At 36.8% G+C, this 19790-nt stretch overlaps 1 protein-coding gene and 1 pseudogene across 1 annotated transcript in view; one reads left to right on the top strand and one right to left on the bottom strand.

Moving 5' to 3' along the window:
• RABL3 (RAB, member of RAS oncogene family like 3) overlaps positions 1 to 19790 on the top strand; it is a 36740-nt gene that overhangs the window by 7137 nt on the left and 9813 nt on the right. Inside the window, exons 3-5 of the mRNA XM_008708189.2 lie at positions 12187 to 12316; positions 15839 to 15953; positions 19090 to 19240. Coding sequence (XP_008706411.2) covers positions 12187 to 12316; positions 15839 to 15953; positions 19090 to 19240 — 396 coding nt within the window. The remainder of the gene's footprint in view (positions 1 to 12186; positions 12317 to 15838; positions 15954 to 19089; positions 19241 to 19790) is intronic.
• LOC103678815 lies at positions 4239 to 6465 on the bottom strand (annotated as a pseudogene).

Here is a 19790-nt window from a genome sequence, read left to right as displayed (position 1 = left end):
AATATGAAAAGAGCCCAGATGTCCATCGACACATGAATGGATAAAGAGGATGTGGTATATATACAATGGAATACTACTCGGCCATCAAAACGAATGAAAATCTTGCCATTTGCAATGACATGAATGGAACTAGAGTATCATGCTAAGTGAAATAAGTCAGTCAGAAAAAGACAAATACCATATGATTTCACTCATATGTGGAATTTAAGAAACAAAACATGAACATAGGGGAAGGGAAGGAAAAAAAAAATAAGATGAAAAGAGAGAGGGAGACAAACCATAAGAGACTCATAACTTTAGGAGACTGAGGTTGCTGAAAGGGAGGTGGGTCGGGACAAGGGGTAATGGGGTGATGGGCATTAGGGAGGGCACTTAATGTAATGAGCACTGGGTGTTCTATGCAATTGATGAATCACTAAATTCTACCCCGGTAACTAATAATACAGTATGTGTTAACTAAATTGAATTTAAATAAAGAATTAAAAAAAAAAAAGAAACTTAGAGTTAAACTCTCACTTCCTGGGTCAGTTCCCATATTGCCTTTTGCTTCCTCAAGAGTGACCTTAGACTAATCAGTTTACTTCTCTGAGCCTTAGTATATCTTCTACAGAATAGAGGTAAAGAATATCTGCTTTAGCTAGCCTACAGGTTTGTAGGTGATGTTACACTGTGACTGATTTTACCAGAATGAGTGTGGCGCTAATTGACTCCTATAAAGCCAGGCTGGCCTGAATTGCGTTATTGTTAAAGAATGGAGCATGTGGAGGTAAAAGTTACCTTGCGTTTATTACTCTTCACTGTATCTTGGGCTGGTTGGTCTGTCTTCCATCTTTGAGAAGAATGCATTTCTTAAATGACAACATAAGTAAAAGGCATTTTTAAGTGATAATCTTAAGGAAAGTTGCCATAGACATGTAGATGGTTTTGACTATTGCTATAATAAAGTGAACAGTTCTCTCCTCTAGNGGAATGATTAAATCTTGTACAACCATTACCTAAATAGCTTGGAAGAACACTTTCTTCTGTAGCAGCTTTAAATTGCAGTTACAGCTTCGGTGTTATTAAAACCTGAGAGAGGGTATCTCCAGAATGCTTGTAGATCCATGAATACACCCTCTTCAGAACTCTTAGAAACAATTGTCCCATTAGCTCATTTCACATCTAAGAGCCAACTAAAAATAGAGATGATAAAGGTGATAATGTAATTGTTTAATTTCAAGTACTTGGTGAAACTAATGAGCTTAATGTATGTGCTCAGTAATTACTAACATTTTGGATTTAGTATGCAGTAGAGAGGTGTTCATACTGAATTGAAGGGAAAAGAGAGAAAAGTTTTATTTTGCAGTATTCTTCATTCATTACTGTCTTCCAGTTTTGTTACCCCAAGTCTAATGGAACTAATATAAATGCATGGCTACTCTTAATTATGAAAACAAGACTTATAGAATCTAATCTTTTCACAAATTATAAATAAGGAAATTGACTTGTCATTTCTAGTTCACTTTAATGGGATTTTAACTTTCTAATTTACACATTGCATACAATCAATATTTATTGACTTCCTCTTTGGGCAGCATAATAATGTGCAAGTACTAGGGAGAAATTAAAAAAGAAAAGACAATCTCTATCCTTGCTAAGAATGTGAAGTAGGATCTAGTAGGGGGGATAAGGTTTATATATATGAATGATTTTAGAAATAATGTGAATGATGGCTAATATTTCTTAGTGTTTACTTTGTCTAGGCACCCATTTTACATACTAATTCATGTAATTCCCACAACAGCCCTTCAAGGGAGGTACTGTTATTGCCCCTATTTGATACATGAAGCAGTGGAGGTACGGAGGTGTTAAACGTCTTGTTCAAGGTCACATCGCTAAGTTAATTCCAAGATAACGTATGATTTTTGGTGCTATTGTAAATGGAATGGATTCCCTAATTTCTCTTTCTTCGTTTCATTGTTCATGTATAGAAATGCAACTGATTTCTGAGCATTGATTTTGTATCCCGCCACATTACTGAACTGCTCTATAACTTCTAGTAGTTTGGGGGTGGATTGTTTGGGTTTTCCATATAAAATATCGTGTCATCTGCGAAGAGAGACAGTTTGACTTCTTCTTTGCCGATTTGGATACCTTTGATCCCTTTTTGTTGTCTGATTGCTGTTGCAAGGACTTCTAGTACTATGTTGAATAATAATGGTGAGAGTGGGCATCCTTGTCGTGTTCCTGATCTTAAGGGAAAGGCTTCCAGCTTTTCCCCATTGAGAATAATATTCGCTGTAGGCTTTTCATAAATGTACCCTCTATCCCTACACTCTGAAGTGTTTTAATCAGGAAAGGATGTTGTATTTTGTCAAATGCTTTTTCTGCATCTATTGAGAGGATCATATGGTTCTTGACTCTTTTCTTGTTGATATGATCTATCACTGATCGATTTGCGAATGTTGAACCACCCTTGCATCCCAGGGATGAATCCCACTTGGTCATGATGGATAATCCTTTTAATGTACTATTGGATCCTATTAGCTAGGATCTTGTTGAGAATTTTGGCGTCCATATTCATCAGGGATATCGGTCTGTAATTCTCCTTTTTGATGGGGTCTTTGCCTGGTTTGGGGATCAAGGTAATACTGGCCTCATAGAATGAGTTTGGTAGCTTTCCTTCTGTTTCTATTTTTTGAAACAGCTTCAGGAGAATAGGTATTATTTCGTCTTTGAATGTTTGGTAGAATTCCCCGGGGAATCCGTCAGGCCCTGGACTCTTGTTTTTCGGGAGGTTTTTTATCACTGCTTCAATCTCTTCATAATTAATTGGTCTGTTTAAATAATCAATTTCTTCCTGTTTCTGTCTTGGTAGTTTATAGGTTTCCAGGAAGGCATCCATTTCTTCCAGGTTGTTTAATTTATTGGCATAAAGCTGTTGGTAAAAGTTTCTAATGATCCTTCCTATTTCATTGGTGTTGGTTGTGACCGCTCCCTTTTCATTCATAATTTTATTAATTTGGGTCCTTTCTCTATTCTTTTGAATGAGTCTGGCCAGTGGCTTATCGATCTTACTTATTCTTTCAAAGAACCAGCTTCTGGTTCTGTTGATTGGCTCTACTGTGCTCCTGGTTTCTAATTCATTGATCTCTGCTCTAATCTTGATCACCTGCCTTCTCATGCATGGGTTAGGCCTGTTCTTCTGTTCCAGCTCCAGCTTCTTGAGGTGAGAATATAAAAACTGCATTTTAGATTTTTCTATTCTTTTGAGTGAGGCTTGGATGGCTATGTATTTTCCCCTTAGGACTGCCTTTGCAGTGTCCCATAGGTTTTAGACCGTTGTATTTTCATTCTCGTTGGTCTCCATAAATTGTTTAAATTGATTTTTAATTTCCTGGTTTATACAATTATCATATGGTTTCACTCATTTATTGAACATAAGAAGTAGGAAGATTGGTAGGAGACGAAAGGGAAGAAGAAAGTGGGGGGTAAACAGAAGGGGGAGTGAGCCATGAGAGACTATGGACTCTGGGAAACAAACTGAGCGCTTCAGAGGGGAGGGGGGTGGGGGACTGGGATAGGCTGGTGATGGTAGTAAGGAGGGCACGTATTGCATGGTGCACTGGGTGTTATACGCAACTAATGAATCATAGAACTTTACATCAAAAAATAGGGATGTACTGTATGGTGACTAACATAATATAATAAAAAAATATTATTTAAAAAAAAAAAGGTCACATTGCTAGTAAGTGATAGGGTTGGAATTCAGACCCACGCAATCTGGTTCAAGAGCCTGTGCTCTTGAGCACTGCTCTGTCCTGCCTCTTGTTCCAGAATGGTATTAAGAAAAAAGTATTCTACTGCTGTTACATACAGTAACCACTAGACTAATGTGGCAATTTAAATTAACTGAAATGAAAAATTTAGTTCCTCAGTTGAACTAACCACGTTTGAACTGCCCAACAGTCACATGTTGCCAGTGGTTACTCTGCTGGACATTTCTATCATTACAGAAGGTTCTGAGACAGCACTGATAGAGAATATAAGTGTTACAGCAGTTCAAGACACAAAGTGAGGTGCTTACAAAGAATGGGAAATTATATTGGGTATTAATGACTGACTGGACTATTCCTCAAGAATGGGGATATATATTATAGGTAAAGGAGAAGTAAATGATAATAAATTCAGCTCTGGATATGATAAAGGGAGAGATCTGTGAGCTATCCAGCTGAAACTGTCCAGAAGGCATTCAGAGATGAGGTGGGGAAGCTCAAGAGAGAATTCTGAGTTGGAATCATTATGGAAATAATCCCAGTCCGTGAGTGTTGATGAGTTTTTCCAAAAAGCAAATTTAGAAAGAGAAGAGGCAAAGGAAAACCTTGGGGTGTATTTGGAGAGTTGCAGATGAGAAGAGAGGACAGAGAAATATTGATCAAAGAGGTAAGAGGATAGCCAAGATGATGAAATACCACAAGAGCAAAGGAGATGAGAATTTCGTGAAGGAGGGATTGAGTTTTGATAATGGAATGCTATAAACGTATAAGAACTGAGAGAGAAAAAAAAATTGATGGTGCTGAAGTCATTGCTGACCTTTGGAAGTGTGATGGAATGTTAGTGGCAGAAACCAAATGATGTGAGTAGGCAGAGAGGAAATAGGGACAGGTTTAAATCAATCTTGCATAAAGTTTAGAGGTTAAATAAAGGAGTCAGTGGGTACAGAATACAAGGGTAAAGTGACCTTTAAAAAAAATAGGGGACATGAATTTGGCTAAAGGCAAAATAAGATTACTTGAAAGGAAGAGGCAATTAGCAGTAACCTTTATATTACTCGTTTATTTGTTCGTTTAGTACATATATTGCCTACCTACTAGGTATCAGGCACTGCAAGGAACTGGAAATATAGCAGCAAATTAGACGAGTTCAATTCCTAGTCCCCTAGTACACTCCTACTTGCTCTTTTCTATCCTTGTCTCTTTTCTCCCAACTCTCTCCTAAGACTTCCTGCCTTTCTGCCTCTCTTGAGTAACTCTGCGGGCATACCTACTAAACCACACTATCAGAGAGCATCTACAGTATCCAGTGTTCTTTCTTGATGTGTATCATTTTCTTTACTAAATTTCTTTCTACTTTTTACTTATTTATTTTGGGGAGGGGTACGGTATACTTTATTGATGGTACGTGACCCTTCTTTAGGGGGTCTGGGATGGAAACTATGTAGACATCAGAAGATTCTCATTGTGTTGGGGAATGAGGTAGGACAAGGACTCCTCAGCAGCTGAGGGCCTCTCTCTTCCTATTGCTGTCACTGGTGCTGATGGTCCAGGGAGCTCTTATTCCTTGTGGACCATAAGGTCATGTGGACCTTAAGGTCCACCACCCAGTTGCCACAGCCATTGTCATACCAGGAAATGAGCTTGACAAAGTGGTCATTGAGGGTAATGCCAGCCCCAGCATTGAAGGTGGAAGGGTGGGTGTCACTGTTAAAGTCACAAGAGACAGCCTGGTTCTCAGTGTAGCCCAGGATGCTCCCTGCTTCACTACCTACTTGATGTCATCATTGGCAGCTTTCTCCAGGAGGCAGGTCAGATCCATGACTGACACTTTGGAGGTGGGGGCATGGAAGACCATGCCACTGAGCTTCCCATTCAGCTCAGGGATGACCTTGCCTACAACCTTGGCAGTGCCAGTACAAGTAGGGATGATGTTCTGGGCAGCCCCTTGGCCATAATGCCACAGCTTCTCAGAGGGGTTGTCCCTGGTCTTCTGGGTAGTAGTGATGGCATGGACTGTAGTCATGAGTCATGAGTCATGGATGACCTTTGCCAGAGGGACCAAGCAGGAGGCATCACTGACAAACTTGAGGGAGTTGTCATACTTCTCATGGTTCATGCCCATTACAAACATGGGAGCATCAGCAGAAGGGGCAGAGATGATAACCCTCTTGGCCCTACCCTTCAAGTGAGTCTCAGCCTTCTCCATGGTGGTGAAGACCCAGTGGACACCACAACATACTCAGTACCAGCATCACCCCATTTGATGGTGGTGGGATCTTGCTCCTAGAAGATGGAAATAGGTTTTCCATTGATGATAAGTTTCCCATTCTCAGCCCTGGCTGTGCCATTGAATTTGCCATGGGTAGAATCATACTGGAGCCTGTAGACCATGTAGTTGAGGTCAGTGAAGGAGTCACTGATGGCAACAGTATCCATTTTGCCTGAGTTAAAAGCAGCCGTGGTAGCCAGGTACCCAATAAGGCCAAATCCACTTACACCAGCGTTCACCATCGCATCTCAGGGTTGTGGCTGGCACTGCACCAGAAGATGCAGCTGTCAAATGGGGAAGAGCAGAGAGCCTCTTTCTGCTTTTTAAAAGTTGCAAATAATAAGTAAGCTCTTCAAATGAGGCAAAACCTTTTGTACTTAGTCTTGATTTAGATTCCAATAAAAAGTCAAGAGGTGAGTAAATGAGAAGTACCAGAGTGACGGGAGCATTGAGAAATATGGTTCCTTTTCCCACTTACTGATCAGCACATACTATTGCTACCCTTTGAGAAAATCCTTCCTTTTATAGCTGTCAGATCTGTAATGACTTTTAAGTATCAGATCCTTGATGACCTGATTTAAATCTAAAACACATTTCTTATCATTTGCCATTATCCTCCATCATGTTGGGCTCTTAACATAGCACCACGTTACCACTTACTACATCCAGAGCAATACTTGTTGTAATGTCAGGCTTTTCCTTGGAGATCACTCACACATATAAAAGGTATAATGTCATAACTATAACTATAAGCTACTGGTTTAAAGTTCTTAGGACTCATTCCATTTGAATTAAGTTAAGCTAAATATTGATTGAGCAAGTTGGAAAGGAAAAAGGGCACCTTCTCTTGTAAATCTGGGAGCAGCCATGAAAAGTACTGATTGGGGAAGGTATTTTGTTTTAGAGAAGAGTATAGATGAGGAGGTCAGTCTGGCTTGGGAATATACGTAGCCAGAGGGAGCTGGCTAACAGACTTAGTACATTGCAAGGCTAAGAGGGAATGCTACCTGGTGTATTACATGGTGGCTATTCTTGGAAGAGTCACTGTACAGTCTTTGAGGTGGGGCAAAATTAGACATTTGAAATAATTTTAGAGAAAAAAAGTGATGTATTGCATTGGTTGCCAAACTTAATTATGTATCACAATCATCTAGGGAGCTTTCTTTAAAAATACAGATTTTTGAGTCCCACCCCAGAAGCTTCAGGAATGGTCTAAGAATCTGTAACTTCTTTATTTAAGAAATCAAAACTGCAACTTGAATATGTCTTTTTTTTAACAAGTATTGGTTCTGATTTAGTTTGTTTTCAGAACTGTACTGGAGAAGCACTGGAATTCAGTAAGATAATAAATTCAATGTAATAAAATCTTGGAGGATGAAATATCCTGAATTTATTCATTGGTTTAAACAAACATATCCAAGAATCTAGTATGTGCTGGGTATTATGTTATTTTCTAGGTCTACCAATACAAATAATGCATGGCCCCCTCCCCTTATGCTTACAGTTTAATAGAATATACATCGGCAGATAAATAAGACAATGTGGTTAGTGAAATGATGAATGGATATTAACCTCTTATCAGGGTGTTATGGGAGCAAATAGTAGTACCTAACTGGCTCTGGTTGATTTGGGGCAGGGAAGAGAGGTAGAATCAAGAAAGCTTCACTAAAGTGGCTGAACTTTTCAGTAACAGATAACTGACTCCTTATAATACCTTGTATTAATCATTTCAGTGGCTTTACTTAGAAATCTTTATAAAATATATATTTCCCTGCTTTTTCAAACAAAACTCATATAGTTTAACTTTTTTATTGATGACTTAACATGATCACATCTTATCATTTTGCCATATAACAAAATAGTGGTCCCTTTTATTACAGTATACAGGAATAACTTTCATTATCCACAAGGGCCCCAACTGATACGATTTTGCTATTCTCATTTTTCTGTCCTATCCTCTTTGTTGTCAGTCTAATAATTGTCTTCTCTCGTCAGTGTGGCTGTCTGTAGAGTATCTTACTTAAATTTTTCCTTAGACAAAAGTATTTGGACAAAAAAAAATTGTGAATAAGTAAAAAGTGTGAAGCATTATGTTAAATATAATATGTGAGTTTTAGTACATTTGCTAACATCTATTTTAACTACTCAGCTATCTTGTTTTTTATTATTTCGAAGCCATTAAGTAAGTACATATGGTACAACGTCATTTTATAGGTAAAGAAACTGAGGATAAAACATATCAGGTATAATCAGTGGCAATCCAGGTATAGTCTAGGCCTCTTGATAACCAAAATATTTCCGTTTTATAAAATTCAGCAGTTCTTAACTAGGGGTTATAGCAAAATCATTTGGAGAATTCTTCAGATGCCAAGAACTAAACCCCAAAGGTCCTGATTCAGTAAGTCTGGCTTATGTATTTCTTTTTTTTTCTTTAAGGACTTTTTTCTCTTCTTTTTTCATCTTTACTGAGGTATAGTTGACAAATAAAATTATAAGGTATTTTAAAGTATATATTGTGATGATTTGATATAAATTGTGAAAAGATTCCTCTCATCCATATAATTAACGCATCTATCCCTTCACATTTATTTATTTATTTATTGGGAACATTTAAGTTCTACTGTCTTAGCATATTTCAAGTATACAATACAAAGTTATTGATTATAGTTACCATGTTATGAAATAGATCCCAAGACCTATTCATCTTATAGCTGAAAGTGTGTTCCTTTTTACCAACTTTTACCTGTCCCCAAATCCTGGCAACCACTATTTTGCTTTCTGTTTCTATGAGTTTGACTTTTTATTTAGATTCTACATGTAAGTGGTACCACTTACTATTTGTCTTTGTCTGGCTTTTTTTACTTAGCATAATTCCCTTGAGGCCCATCCATGTGTTTGCAAACAGAAGGATTTCCTTTTCTTATGGCCAAATAATATTCCCGTGTCTGTGTCTGTGTGCGCACTTGCATGCGTACACCATATCTTTATCATACATCCATTGATTGACAGACATTTATTGTTTTCATATCTTGGCTATTGTGCAGTGAACTGAGAGTACAGATAATTTTTCAATATCCTGTTTTCATTCCTTTTGGATAAATCCCCAGAAGTGGGATTACTGGATTGTATGGTAGTTTTATTTTTAATTTTTCAAGGAACCTTCATATTGTTTTCCATACTGGCTATACCAATTTACATTCCTGTCAGCAGTGCACAAAGGCTTTTTTTTTTCTCCCCATCTTTGCCAACACTTGCTACCCCTTGTCTTTTTTTTTTAAGATTTTATTTATGAATGTATTTATTTATTTGAGAGCGAGAGAGAGAGCGCACATGACAGAGCACAAGCAGCAGAGAGGGAAAAACAGGCTGACCATCGAGTAGGGAGACCGATGTGGGGCTTGATCCCAGAACCCTGGGATCATAACCTGAGCCAAAGGCAGCTGCTTAACCTACTGAGCCACCCAGGAGCCCCTCTTGTCTTTTTTCGTTGTTTTTTTTTTTTTTTAAGATTTATTAATTTTTGGTGGGGTGGAGAGAGAGCATGAGCAGGGGGAGGGGCAGAGTAAGAGAATCTTTTAAGCAGACTCTCCACTGAGCAAGGAGCTCAGTGCAGGGCCTGATCCCATAACCCGTGATATCCTGACCTGAGCTGAAACCAAGAGTTGGACACTTAACTGACTGAGCCACCCAGGCACCCGTCTTCTCTTTTTTTATGACAGCCATTCTAAGAGGTGTAAGGTGATATTTCATTGTAGTTTTGATTTGCATTCCCCTGATTAGTGATGTTAGCATTAATTATAATTAATGAGCCCTTTTTCATGTACTTGCTGGCCATTTGTATGTCTTTTTTTGGAAAGATGTCTGTTCATTTCCTTTGCTCATTTTTAAATCAGATTGCTTGTTTTTTTGTTTTTTTGTTTCTGCTATTTAGTTGTGTGAGTTCTTACATATTTTGGATATTAACCTCTATCAGATATATGATATACGAATATTTTCTCCCAATCCCTAGATAACCTTTTCATTCTGTTGGTGGTTTCCTTTGCTGTGTAGAAGCTCTTTCATTTGATGTAGTCCCACTTGTTTATTTTTGCTTTTGTTGGCATGTATATTAAAAAAAATTCTTGGAAGATTCTGATGTACACCTCTTAACCACCATACTAGAATCTGGCTCTTAGCTGTATTCTAATACATATGGTTGCCATATATCAGAATCCATTTCTGAATAGTTACATAGTACAGTCAATAAATGTCGGTAGAGACCACGAGAGAGTTTACTCTGAGTAGGAATGTTGCTAGAGTGTTTTGAGCAGAAGGGGATATGATCTAACTTGCATTTTAAAAGGGTCACTCTAGTTACTGTGTGAAAAGCAAATGGGGAAGGGGGTGTGAAAGGGGGAGAAATGAGCAGGCAAGGCTGTAGCAGGGAGATCATTTAGGAGATGATTACATTAAATCAGGCAAAGAGATGGATAGAGGCTTTGACCTGGACATTAATAGTGGAGATGGTGAGAAATGAACCAATTTTGGATATATTTTTAAGGTAAAAGCAATAGGATTTGCTGGCAAATCAGATATGTAGTATGAAAGGTGTTAAGGATCACTCTTAAATTTTTGGCCCTTTAAGTAACTAGAAGGATGGAATTGCCTTTTACTGGGAGAAAAATAGGCTTAAGGGGAAGATTGGGAAATTATTTTCAGGTATGTTAACTTTGAGATGACTATTAGACATCCAAATTGTAGTCTGGTGGGTATGGTAGCCTGAAGTTCAAGGGACTAGTCCAGGATGGATATAAATTTGGAATTCATCAACATAATGACGACATGTAAAATCCTAAGATTAGATGAAGTTGTCAAGGGAGCCAGTATTAATAGAGAAGAAAAGTGATCCAAGAACTAAACCTTGGGACACTCCCAACAATTAGAGGTCAGAGAGGTAAAGACAACCCAAATGGAGACTGAGAAGGATTAGCCAGTGAAATGCAAAGAAAACCAGGAGAGTGTGATAACCTGGAAGCTAAGTGAAAAAAGTAAAGGCAAAGAAGTAATTCAGTTGTATCAGATGGGAGAGTAAGATGAAAACTGCCCATTAATCACTGGATTTAGCAATGTGGAAGCCATCGGTGACCTCGATAAGAAATATTTCAGTGGATGATTGGTACGCAAGTGTCATAGGAGTGAATTCTAAAGAAGATGTAAGGAAAAGAATTAGAGACTGTCGAGAATAGACAACTCTCTAGAGAGCTTTTGCTGTAAAAAGGAACAGAGAAGTGGTATGATAGCTGGAAGAGGACATAAGGTCAATAGAAGGTTGTTTTAAGATTGGAAAAATTATAGCATGTTTGTATGCTGGTGGAAGTAATTCAACAAAGTGGGAAAATTTGATGATAAAAGGAAGAATTGATAGAACTACACCCTTTGATAAGAAAAAGAAGATGAGATCTCATGCATAAGAAGGGGGTTTGACCATGGGGACACAGTTTATCTGTGATAGCTGGAGGGAAAGCAGATTATATGGGCACAGATCCAGGGAGGTAGATAGATATATGAAGAGCAGGTTGTAGAAATTCTATTCTGTTGCTTCTGTCTCAGGAAGCAAGGTTCTTAGCTGTTCTTAAGGATAGGGAAGAGATACTGGAAATTTGAAAAAGAAGAGAAAATATGAAATAGTTATCTAGGAGAGGATAAGAGGAAATGGGCTACAAAACTGATTAAAGGACAGCTCCAAAGGTAGACTTGAATTTAAAATGAATCTAGTCAGCTTGAATGTGTTATTTTTCTGAGCTTCTCATCCAGCTAGCTGGTTACAGACATGGAATTGGGGGAAAGGTAGATATAGTCAAAGTTGGAATTTTGTCAGTTGAATATAGTGTGAGAAAGGGGCAAAGGAGTGACTAAAATGACAAATCGTGGAATTTATACTTAGGAAGGAAGTGAGGATTTGGAAGTGGAAGGGGAGCTGTAAATAGTAGTAGGATTATTATGAGAGTTGGAGTATTGGAGGGAGGAAGCTTGAAAGATAGGAGGCGATCAGAGTCAGAGGTGGTATGGGAATGATATGAAGAGTCATGCAGATATGGCATGCCCAGTGCTCTGAACTAGAATGAGGGTGCTACCAATGTTCTTACTGACTATAATAATGACTTTGATGGATTGATTTGTTAGCTTCATGACTACAAAGAAGGAACCCCAGAAGAGAAGACCTACTATATAGAATTATGGGATGTTGGAGGCTCTGTGGGCAGTGCCAGCAGTGTGAAAAGCACAAGAGCGGTGTTCTACAACTCTGTAAATGGTAAAGCATTTTTTATTTCTACCATATATTAATGGCCTAGGAGTATAGATGATCTGATATAGAATGCTGTGGGATGCTAGCATCTTATTTTAAGAAAGATCTAATATACTCACAACTCTTAATTTAAATCTGCATATCACATTTGAATTTGTTACTAGATTCTAACCATGTATTCAGAACATTAAATATTTTCTTTGTCTAAGTGTTTGTATTGATATTATTGTCATAAACTAAATAAATAAAATTTTATTTTGGGTACTTGGCATAAAACCTGAAACTTTCAAAACACTCCACTGGGAGTGCCATTTCTCCAGTCTATTGAGTATGTCCAATAGAAAAAACCATTAGGAGTCCCATAGTCTAAGCCAGATGTCACAGAAATACAGAAATTTCTTTCATCTGCCTCTTACAAAGAATCCTATTTAATTATAAAGAGCTGCCTAAGAGTGTTATTAGGAGTACAGATAGTCAAATACCTGGAGCAGACTTCCAGATGGAGGTGTGTAATAGAGACCAAAATTGGAATTCATAGGGTGCCTACTGTGTCAAGGGACTAAACCACCAATCCTGTAATTTACCTATAGAGGGTTTTGTTGTTGTTGTTTTTTAATCTTTTGCCCCTTTTTTTATTTCATTTTTTAAATGCTTCTTTTACTGTGTAATATAATTTCAACTTGTCTCTGATTGATGTCCAATATTTGGCACCTCACCCTTTTGCCTCTGGTAGATGCTTAGCTCTTAATTGCACCTCATTTGTACTATGTTTAGATCACACTCAGTATCAGGTAAACATTGTAATTATTCAGTACCTTCTTCATTCCTTATATTCCTTTTTCAATATCTTATCTTCCCATAACATAAGGTGTTGTGGATACTACAAAATGAAGTAGATAAGGTATCCTTGTCATTGGATATACATACTATAAAGTACAGGATGAGTTATATTAATTCAGACCTGTGTCCCATTTAGCTCAGAATTCTATCTGAAAGTGTCACAATCTGTTTGAAGAAACAGAACATTCCTAAGTGAAACAAAACACATTTGTAAGATGGTGACACTAATATATGACATTGTCATGCAAGAAAGCACATGATAAACGGTGTATATTAATAGAATGTATATAAATGGGAAAAACAGTATAGTGTTAGGTGACTTCTTAGAGAATAGGAGAGAAAGAAATGAAGCCTGGTTTAGATCTAGAATCAAGTGATAAATTTGGATTATATCAGTCAAATGACTTGTCAAAGTTGATACCAATCTGATCTGACAAAGAGGTTTGGTTATATAACACTTTTGCTGTTTAGATCTTTTTGAGAAAGAGTTCAGATAAAAACTATAAATAAATAATAAACTTAGCACTGAAGGTTCTTTACTCCATCTACCATCCTTAGTTTCCTAAGAAACAGAGCATAAGGATCACTTCATTCAAATGTGCAGTCTTTATTCTTAACAGTAACTTTCTTCTCTCAATACCCTACCTTCCTCCCACTGTGATGAGTTAGGCTGGCAATTAAAGGAAACCTGTAAAGTGTCTTTACTTTCTAAGGTCAGAACATATTCTGATCAACTATCACACTGACTTCTTTCCTTTGGGCCCCAGTATGTCCCTTCTAGCCCATAGTCTATGAAGCAAGAACTCTCAGCCCAAATGAAAAGTGGGAAAAGAAGGGAAAAGGGTGCTCAAATGCCCTTAAAAGCTCAAAAGCATTAAAAGGAGATCCTCAAAAAATAAACTCCCTGTCCAGCTAATAGCTCATCTAGGCCTTTCTAATCCTTTCATCTCCCAAACAAAAGTCTCACCCATAGTTTTTTGATATGTCAAAAATCTTCTGGAAAGTAAGGGAGAAGAGAAATATCTACCACTCCTTTGCCTTAAAGTTACTTCTGCGTTCCTCCAGTCTTTTACTGTGAGATTACCTGAGTTCAAATTCTGGCTACCTCACTTACCATGTGACTTCCGGGCAAGTGACTCAACCTCTCTGAACCTTAGTTTCCACATATGTAAAATGAAGATGATAATTCCTTCTCAGAAGACTGTTCTGAAAATCAAATTAGATAACACATGTAAGGCACAATGTGTAGCACATAAGTGCTGAATAGATGTTAGCTATAATCTATATTCTTTAATGGTAGCTCTTTATTCCTTTCTAAAATCTGTCCTGTGTCTTATGTCCTTAATGCCTCATTGAAGCCCTTATTGAGGAAGGTAGAGGGAGTACAGTTGAATATGGGGCAGGTGTCAAATCTCTGTTTCTCTGTTCTAGATGCCAGATTTATCTGAGCTAGCTAGAACAAGACAACCGTAACTTGCACAAGCACCTTATTTGCACAAATGTCTGTAAAAACCAGAGGAGCCAAGTAATTCTAACTCTTCTGACCTTCTTTTTCGAATTGACATCTCACATCTTGAAGATAGAAGAATCATCAGTTTCACATCCTCTCTTCACAATAGAATCTACATAACATAGTAAAAGGTTGGGGGTTTGAAATCTGTAGTCTTTTGACCACAAGATGATTAACTCTAAATTCTCCTAGGCATTAAAGCTTTTCCTCTTTTGTCTGTAATATTGTAATAGTTAACCTGCTTTGCTTTTCTGTCTGCTATCTTATTTGATTATATTTAATTGTATTTCTGACCCTCATTACATTTTGGTTTTTTTCCTCAATCTCTCAAAGGTCCATCTGTTTTCTACTATACATATTTTTTTGACTGTCTTTCCCTCCCCTCCTCTAGTGACATGTTTCTTTTGCTTTATTAACTAAGGTATCAAGCTTTTATAGCTAGCCATTAATTCAAAGAACTAAAAAAATTGGACTTTTGAGTTGATTAGGCTCAGGTGACTTACAGGAATACATTTTGTCAGCTGAAAAATAGCAATTATATCAAATTAAATCATTATATTTTTAGTAAATTTTTATGATTTAATGTTTTTATTGAGTATAAGTAATAGTGTATATGTCACATCTATGACAGTACTATGCACAGTGGAGAAACAATTAACTTTTGTAGGAATATAATTTCTTATATACTTGAAGTACTTTTGATTCCTTTTATTGATGAGGTAGTTCAATTAGGACAAGCAGAGCAGCCACTCGTTAAGTGTTGAATGAAGGAAACAAAAACAGTCTAAAAGCTTAATGATATTTCATCAGGCCCTGTAGAATTAGAGTTATATAACTGACAAAGACCAGTGATGGGTATTAAGGAGGGCACATATTGCATGGAGCACTGGGTGTTATACGCAAATAATGAATCATGGAACACTACATCAAAAACTAAGGATGTACTGTATGGTGACTAACATAACATAATAAAAAATTATTATAAAAGAAAATTTTGTAATTAATTGTAGGAATTTGTAGAGGATATTTTAAAATAATCATGTCTGAGTTTGTTAATCATACTGAAATGCTAGGTTTATTCAGCAACGTAACACTTGTATTCACTAAGCCTCCCTTTACTAGTGTGAAGTGAAGAGGAATTGTTGCAGTACTGACATTATTTTCTTTGATTATTTTAGGTATTATTTTAGTACATGACTTAACAAATAAGAAGTCATCCCAAAACTTGTATCGTTGGTCGTTAGAAGCTCTCAACAGGGATTTGGTGCCAACTGGAGTATTGGTAACAAATGGGTAAGCCCAGATTTACTCAGTTTCAGTGTGAAATGGTTCAGCAATCATGGGAATATACCCTCCAGAATAACACTTTGTTAAGATGTTTGATTTGCAAAATTTTTGTCCCAGTCTATAGGTCGTCTTTTCATTCTCTTAACAGTTGTCTCTCAAGCATTAGTTTTTCGTCATGATGCAGTCTGATTTCTTAATTTTTTCCTTTATGTATTATTGTGCTTTTGGTATCATGTTTAACAACTCTGCCTAATCTCAGATCATATAGGTTTTCTCTTATGTTTCTCCTAGAAATTTTATTGTTGAAAATTTGCTTTTAGATTTGTGATCTGTTTTGAGTTAGTTATAATGTGTGAGGTTTTGATTGAGATTGACTTTCATATATGAATGTCCAGTTGTTCCAATACCATTTGTTAAAAAGATGATCCTTTCTCCATTGAATTGCTTTTACTCCTTTGCCAAAAATCAGTTGACCTATTTATATGGTTCTGTTTTGAGATGCTAATTCTGTACAGTTGATATGTATGTCTGTACCTTGACCAGTATGACGCTGTCTTCATTATTATATAGCATTATAGTAAGTCTTAAAATTAGGCAGTGTGGTTCCTTCCTTTTCAAAATTGTTTAGCTATTCTAGTTCATTTGCATTTCCATATAAATTTGAAATCAACTTGTCTATATTGACAAAAATTTGGCTTGGATTTTGATTGAATTGCATTAAGATAGATCAAATTGGGGAGAATTTTTGTTGTATCTTCCAATCCATGAACACAGTTTGTCTCTGCATTTATTTTTTAAAGCAAATCCTAGACATTGTATGATTTCATCTGTATATACTTCTGTGTTTAAATGATTAGGACTTTTTAATAAAACCAAAATATAATTGTCACACTTAAAATTTAGCAATAATTCTTTAATATTAAATATTATTTCAATTCTCCAAATTCTCCTGAATGTTGGTTTGTTCAAAATGGTATATTGATAAGGTCTACTCATTGTATTTAGTTTATGAAGTTTCTTTTAATCTTACGTTTCCCTTTCTTTTTTTGTTGTTCTTTTGCTCTCTGGCAGTTCATTTGTAAAAGATGGTTTGCTTGTCCTGTCCAGTTTTTTGTATTCTGGATTTTGCTGGCTGTGTATCCCTGTAATGAGTGTCTGCTTAACTTGTTTCTCTGAATCCTAAATCTTCCCTAAAATGATAGTTAAATATAAAAGGAAGGTATAAAAGATGCAGGGTTTTGATTTTTTTGTTCTTGCCCAAGTGGTATTATGCATATAATTACAATACCTGGTTTTCTGTCTCTTTGTGATGTTACCAGCCTTATCCATCCATGATAAAATTCCCCATCAGTTTTTCATCTGTTTTTTAAAAAAATGGATTTTGAAGTCAAATTTCAAATTGGATGTAAGATTAATGAAAAAGTGAGTAAAAAGTAAAGCTAAAAAGATAAAAGAACAAATAAATATATGTGGCAGCATATGTAGGTTACATATGTAATACACATATATGTTACTGTGCAATGTATATATCATGCTATGTTATACATACAATACCTATATTTGTTAACGTACAAGAGATTATACAAGACTACAAGTGACAGAGATGTATGTCTACCAAAGATGATGGTTGATAAAATATATACAAAAATTTGTATGTGAGCCAGAGTTAGTATAAGAAAAGGAAATCCCTAAAGGAGGACGCTCTCAAAACTGTATTCTCTAACAAGGCAAATTTCAGTTTTAGACCGTGTTTCCTATGTCAGTGTTGATATTGGTAAACAGAATCAACAGCCTTGAATTCAAGCTACCATTGGCTTTGATGCAATAAATAGAATGATAATATTTTTAAGAAATGGGGGTTTAAAAAAAAAGAAATAGGGGGTTACATAGTTCAAAATGCTTGTGTTCCAATGCCGAACAATAACTGGGGCTCTGTAAGGTTATTGTGAAGTGCAAAAAGATTTGGTAATTTTGCACACACCCACTTACACACCCCCAGTTTAGATTATTCAAAGAGAAAGAAAATAATGTCAAAGGAAGAAGAAAAGCTATGCTCAACTGGGTTGTATTGATTGTATTGTGCAATATTGATTTACTGTCATAAGGTGTTTGCAGCCAGATTTTGCTGACTATCGTAAATTGAGCTTATAACAGGTCGGAAATCCAAATCTGTTTTATTTCTCATATGTGAATAGAATTAAATTAATTGATCGATACTGGGCTCTATGTTCCTTTCAGTAATAGAAGAAAACACTGCTCTGTCCTTTGAGTAAAAATAGGGGGGGAAAAAAGGATTGTAATAGCCAGTGACCCAAGGCCCCGTACCCTAGGTGATTCATCACCTGTCCTCTGTCTCTCATGGCTCTTGTGACAGGCTTTCATTATCTATGGCTGATTTTTCTGGCCTTCAGCCTCCTTGTTTCTTAATTTCCTGAAATGATCTATTTTTCTTTACTATTCATAGACAGAAATGTATATGGTAGGTATAGAACTTATGCATACCCTAGAGGCTTGCCATTTTTCCCTCTGGCAAAAGGTTTGAGTGCCATGCTAGGTTCTTGTGTTTTCGCTCCGCTGAGGTTTGAATCCACTCTCTGTATCTACCTAGAAGAATTCCTGAGCTATCACAGCCAGAGCTTTGAGAGAAGTCAAATCAGCCTACTTTCAGATACCTGGTGGGCATTTAGTTATTCAAGTCGTCTATAGAGACTCATGAAAATAAAATTTGAATAGTTAGATGAATAGTTGGAACTCTATAGATGGTGAGGATGGGTTGATAAATGAACAAGGAGATGGAAGAAATTGGGACAAAGGAGGTTTATAGGTGGTAGATGAGCAAGAGTCAGTAAAGTATTAGTAAAATAGTATAAACTACTTGCATTTAAACATTATTCGTCTGTATCAGAGAAGTAAATTCTATTCAGCTCTTTTTTTTAAAAAGATTTTATTTGTTTGTCAGAGAGAGAGCACAAGCAGGGGGAGCAGCAGGCAGAGGGAGAAGCTGACTCCCCGCTGAGCAAGGAGCCCGATGTGGGACTTGATTCCAGGACCCTGAGATCATGACCTGAGCCGAAAGCAGACGCTTGACCAACTGAGCCACCCAGGCGTCCCTTATTCACCTCTTCATTATTATTTATCACAGGGATTATGACCGGGAGCAGTTTGCTGATAATCAAATACCCCTGTTGGTAATAGGGACTAAACTGGATCAGATTCATGAAACCAAGCGCCATGAAGTTTTAACTAGAACTGCTTTCCTGGCTGAGGATTTCAATGCAGAAGAAATTAATTTGGTATGTATTTTCACTAATGTATATTTGTGTTATCATTAGGTAAAGGCAAAACCAAAGACTTAACAAGTCATTAATTATCATGAAAGAAGCTTTATACTAAAATCAGGCACTTGGGTTCTAGTCCAAAATGTAGTGAAGATTGGAATCAACGTCGACTGTCAGATGGGGACAGTCAGTTCAACTTCCTTGTATGCTGGTCTGTTGAAATGTTCAAACTTTGTTCTGTGTATAATACAAATCTTGGGCTCTTTCTTGAAAAGATTTTTTAAGATCATACCAAAATCAAAATAATTAAGGTAACAAAGAAGGGTCACTGACACCTTGATTATTCTTGCTTTAGAAAAGCCTCTCAGCTTCTTAAACTACAGAATTTAACTTAAAGGGCAAACAGATAGATAAATGAGACAACTTCAAAGTGTAAACTAGGAGTGCTTCATGAGCAGTGGTTCAGACAAACTTGTGTATATAGAGCATTGAGGTTTTTCCTGAGATACGTAGCTCAGTTTCACCCAGCCACTAAAAAGGCTAAGAAAAGTTCTCACGTAAGCCA

This window comes from Ursus maritimus, unplaced genomic scaffold (genome assembly GCF_017311325.1).
Source record: "Ursus maritimus isolate PB19 unplaced genomic scaffold, ASM1731132v1 scaffold_4, whole genome shotgun sequence".
Lineage (NCBI taxonomy): Eukaryota > Metazoa > Chordata > Mammalia > Carnivora > Ursidae > Ursus > Ursus maritimus.
The sequence above is the reverse complement of the archived record's forward strand: the minus strand, read 5'-3'. Positions and strand labels throughout refer to the sequence as shown.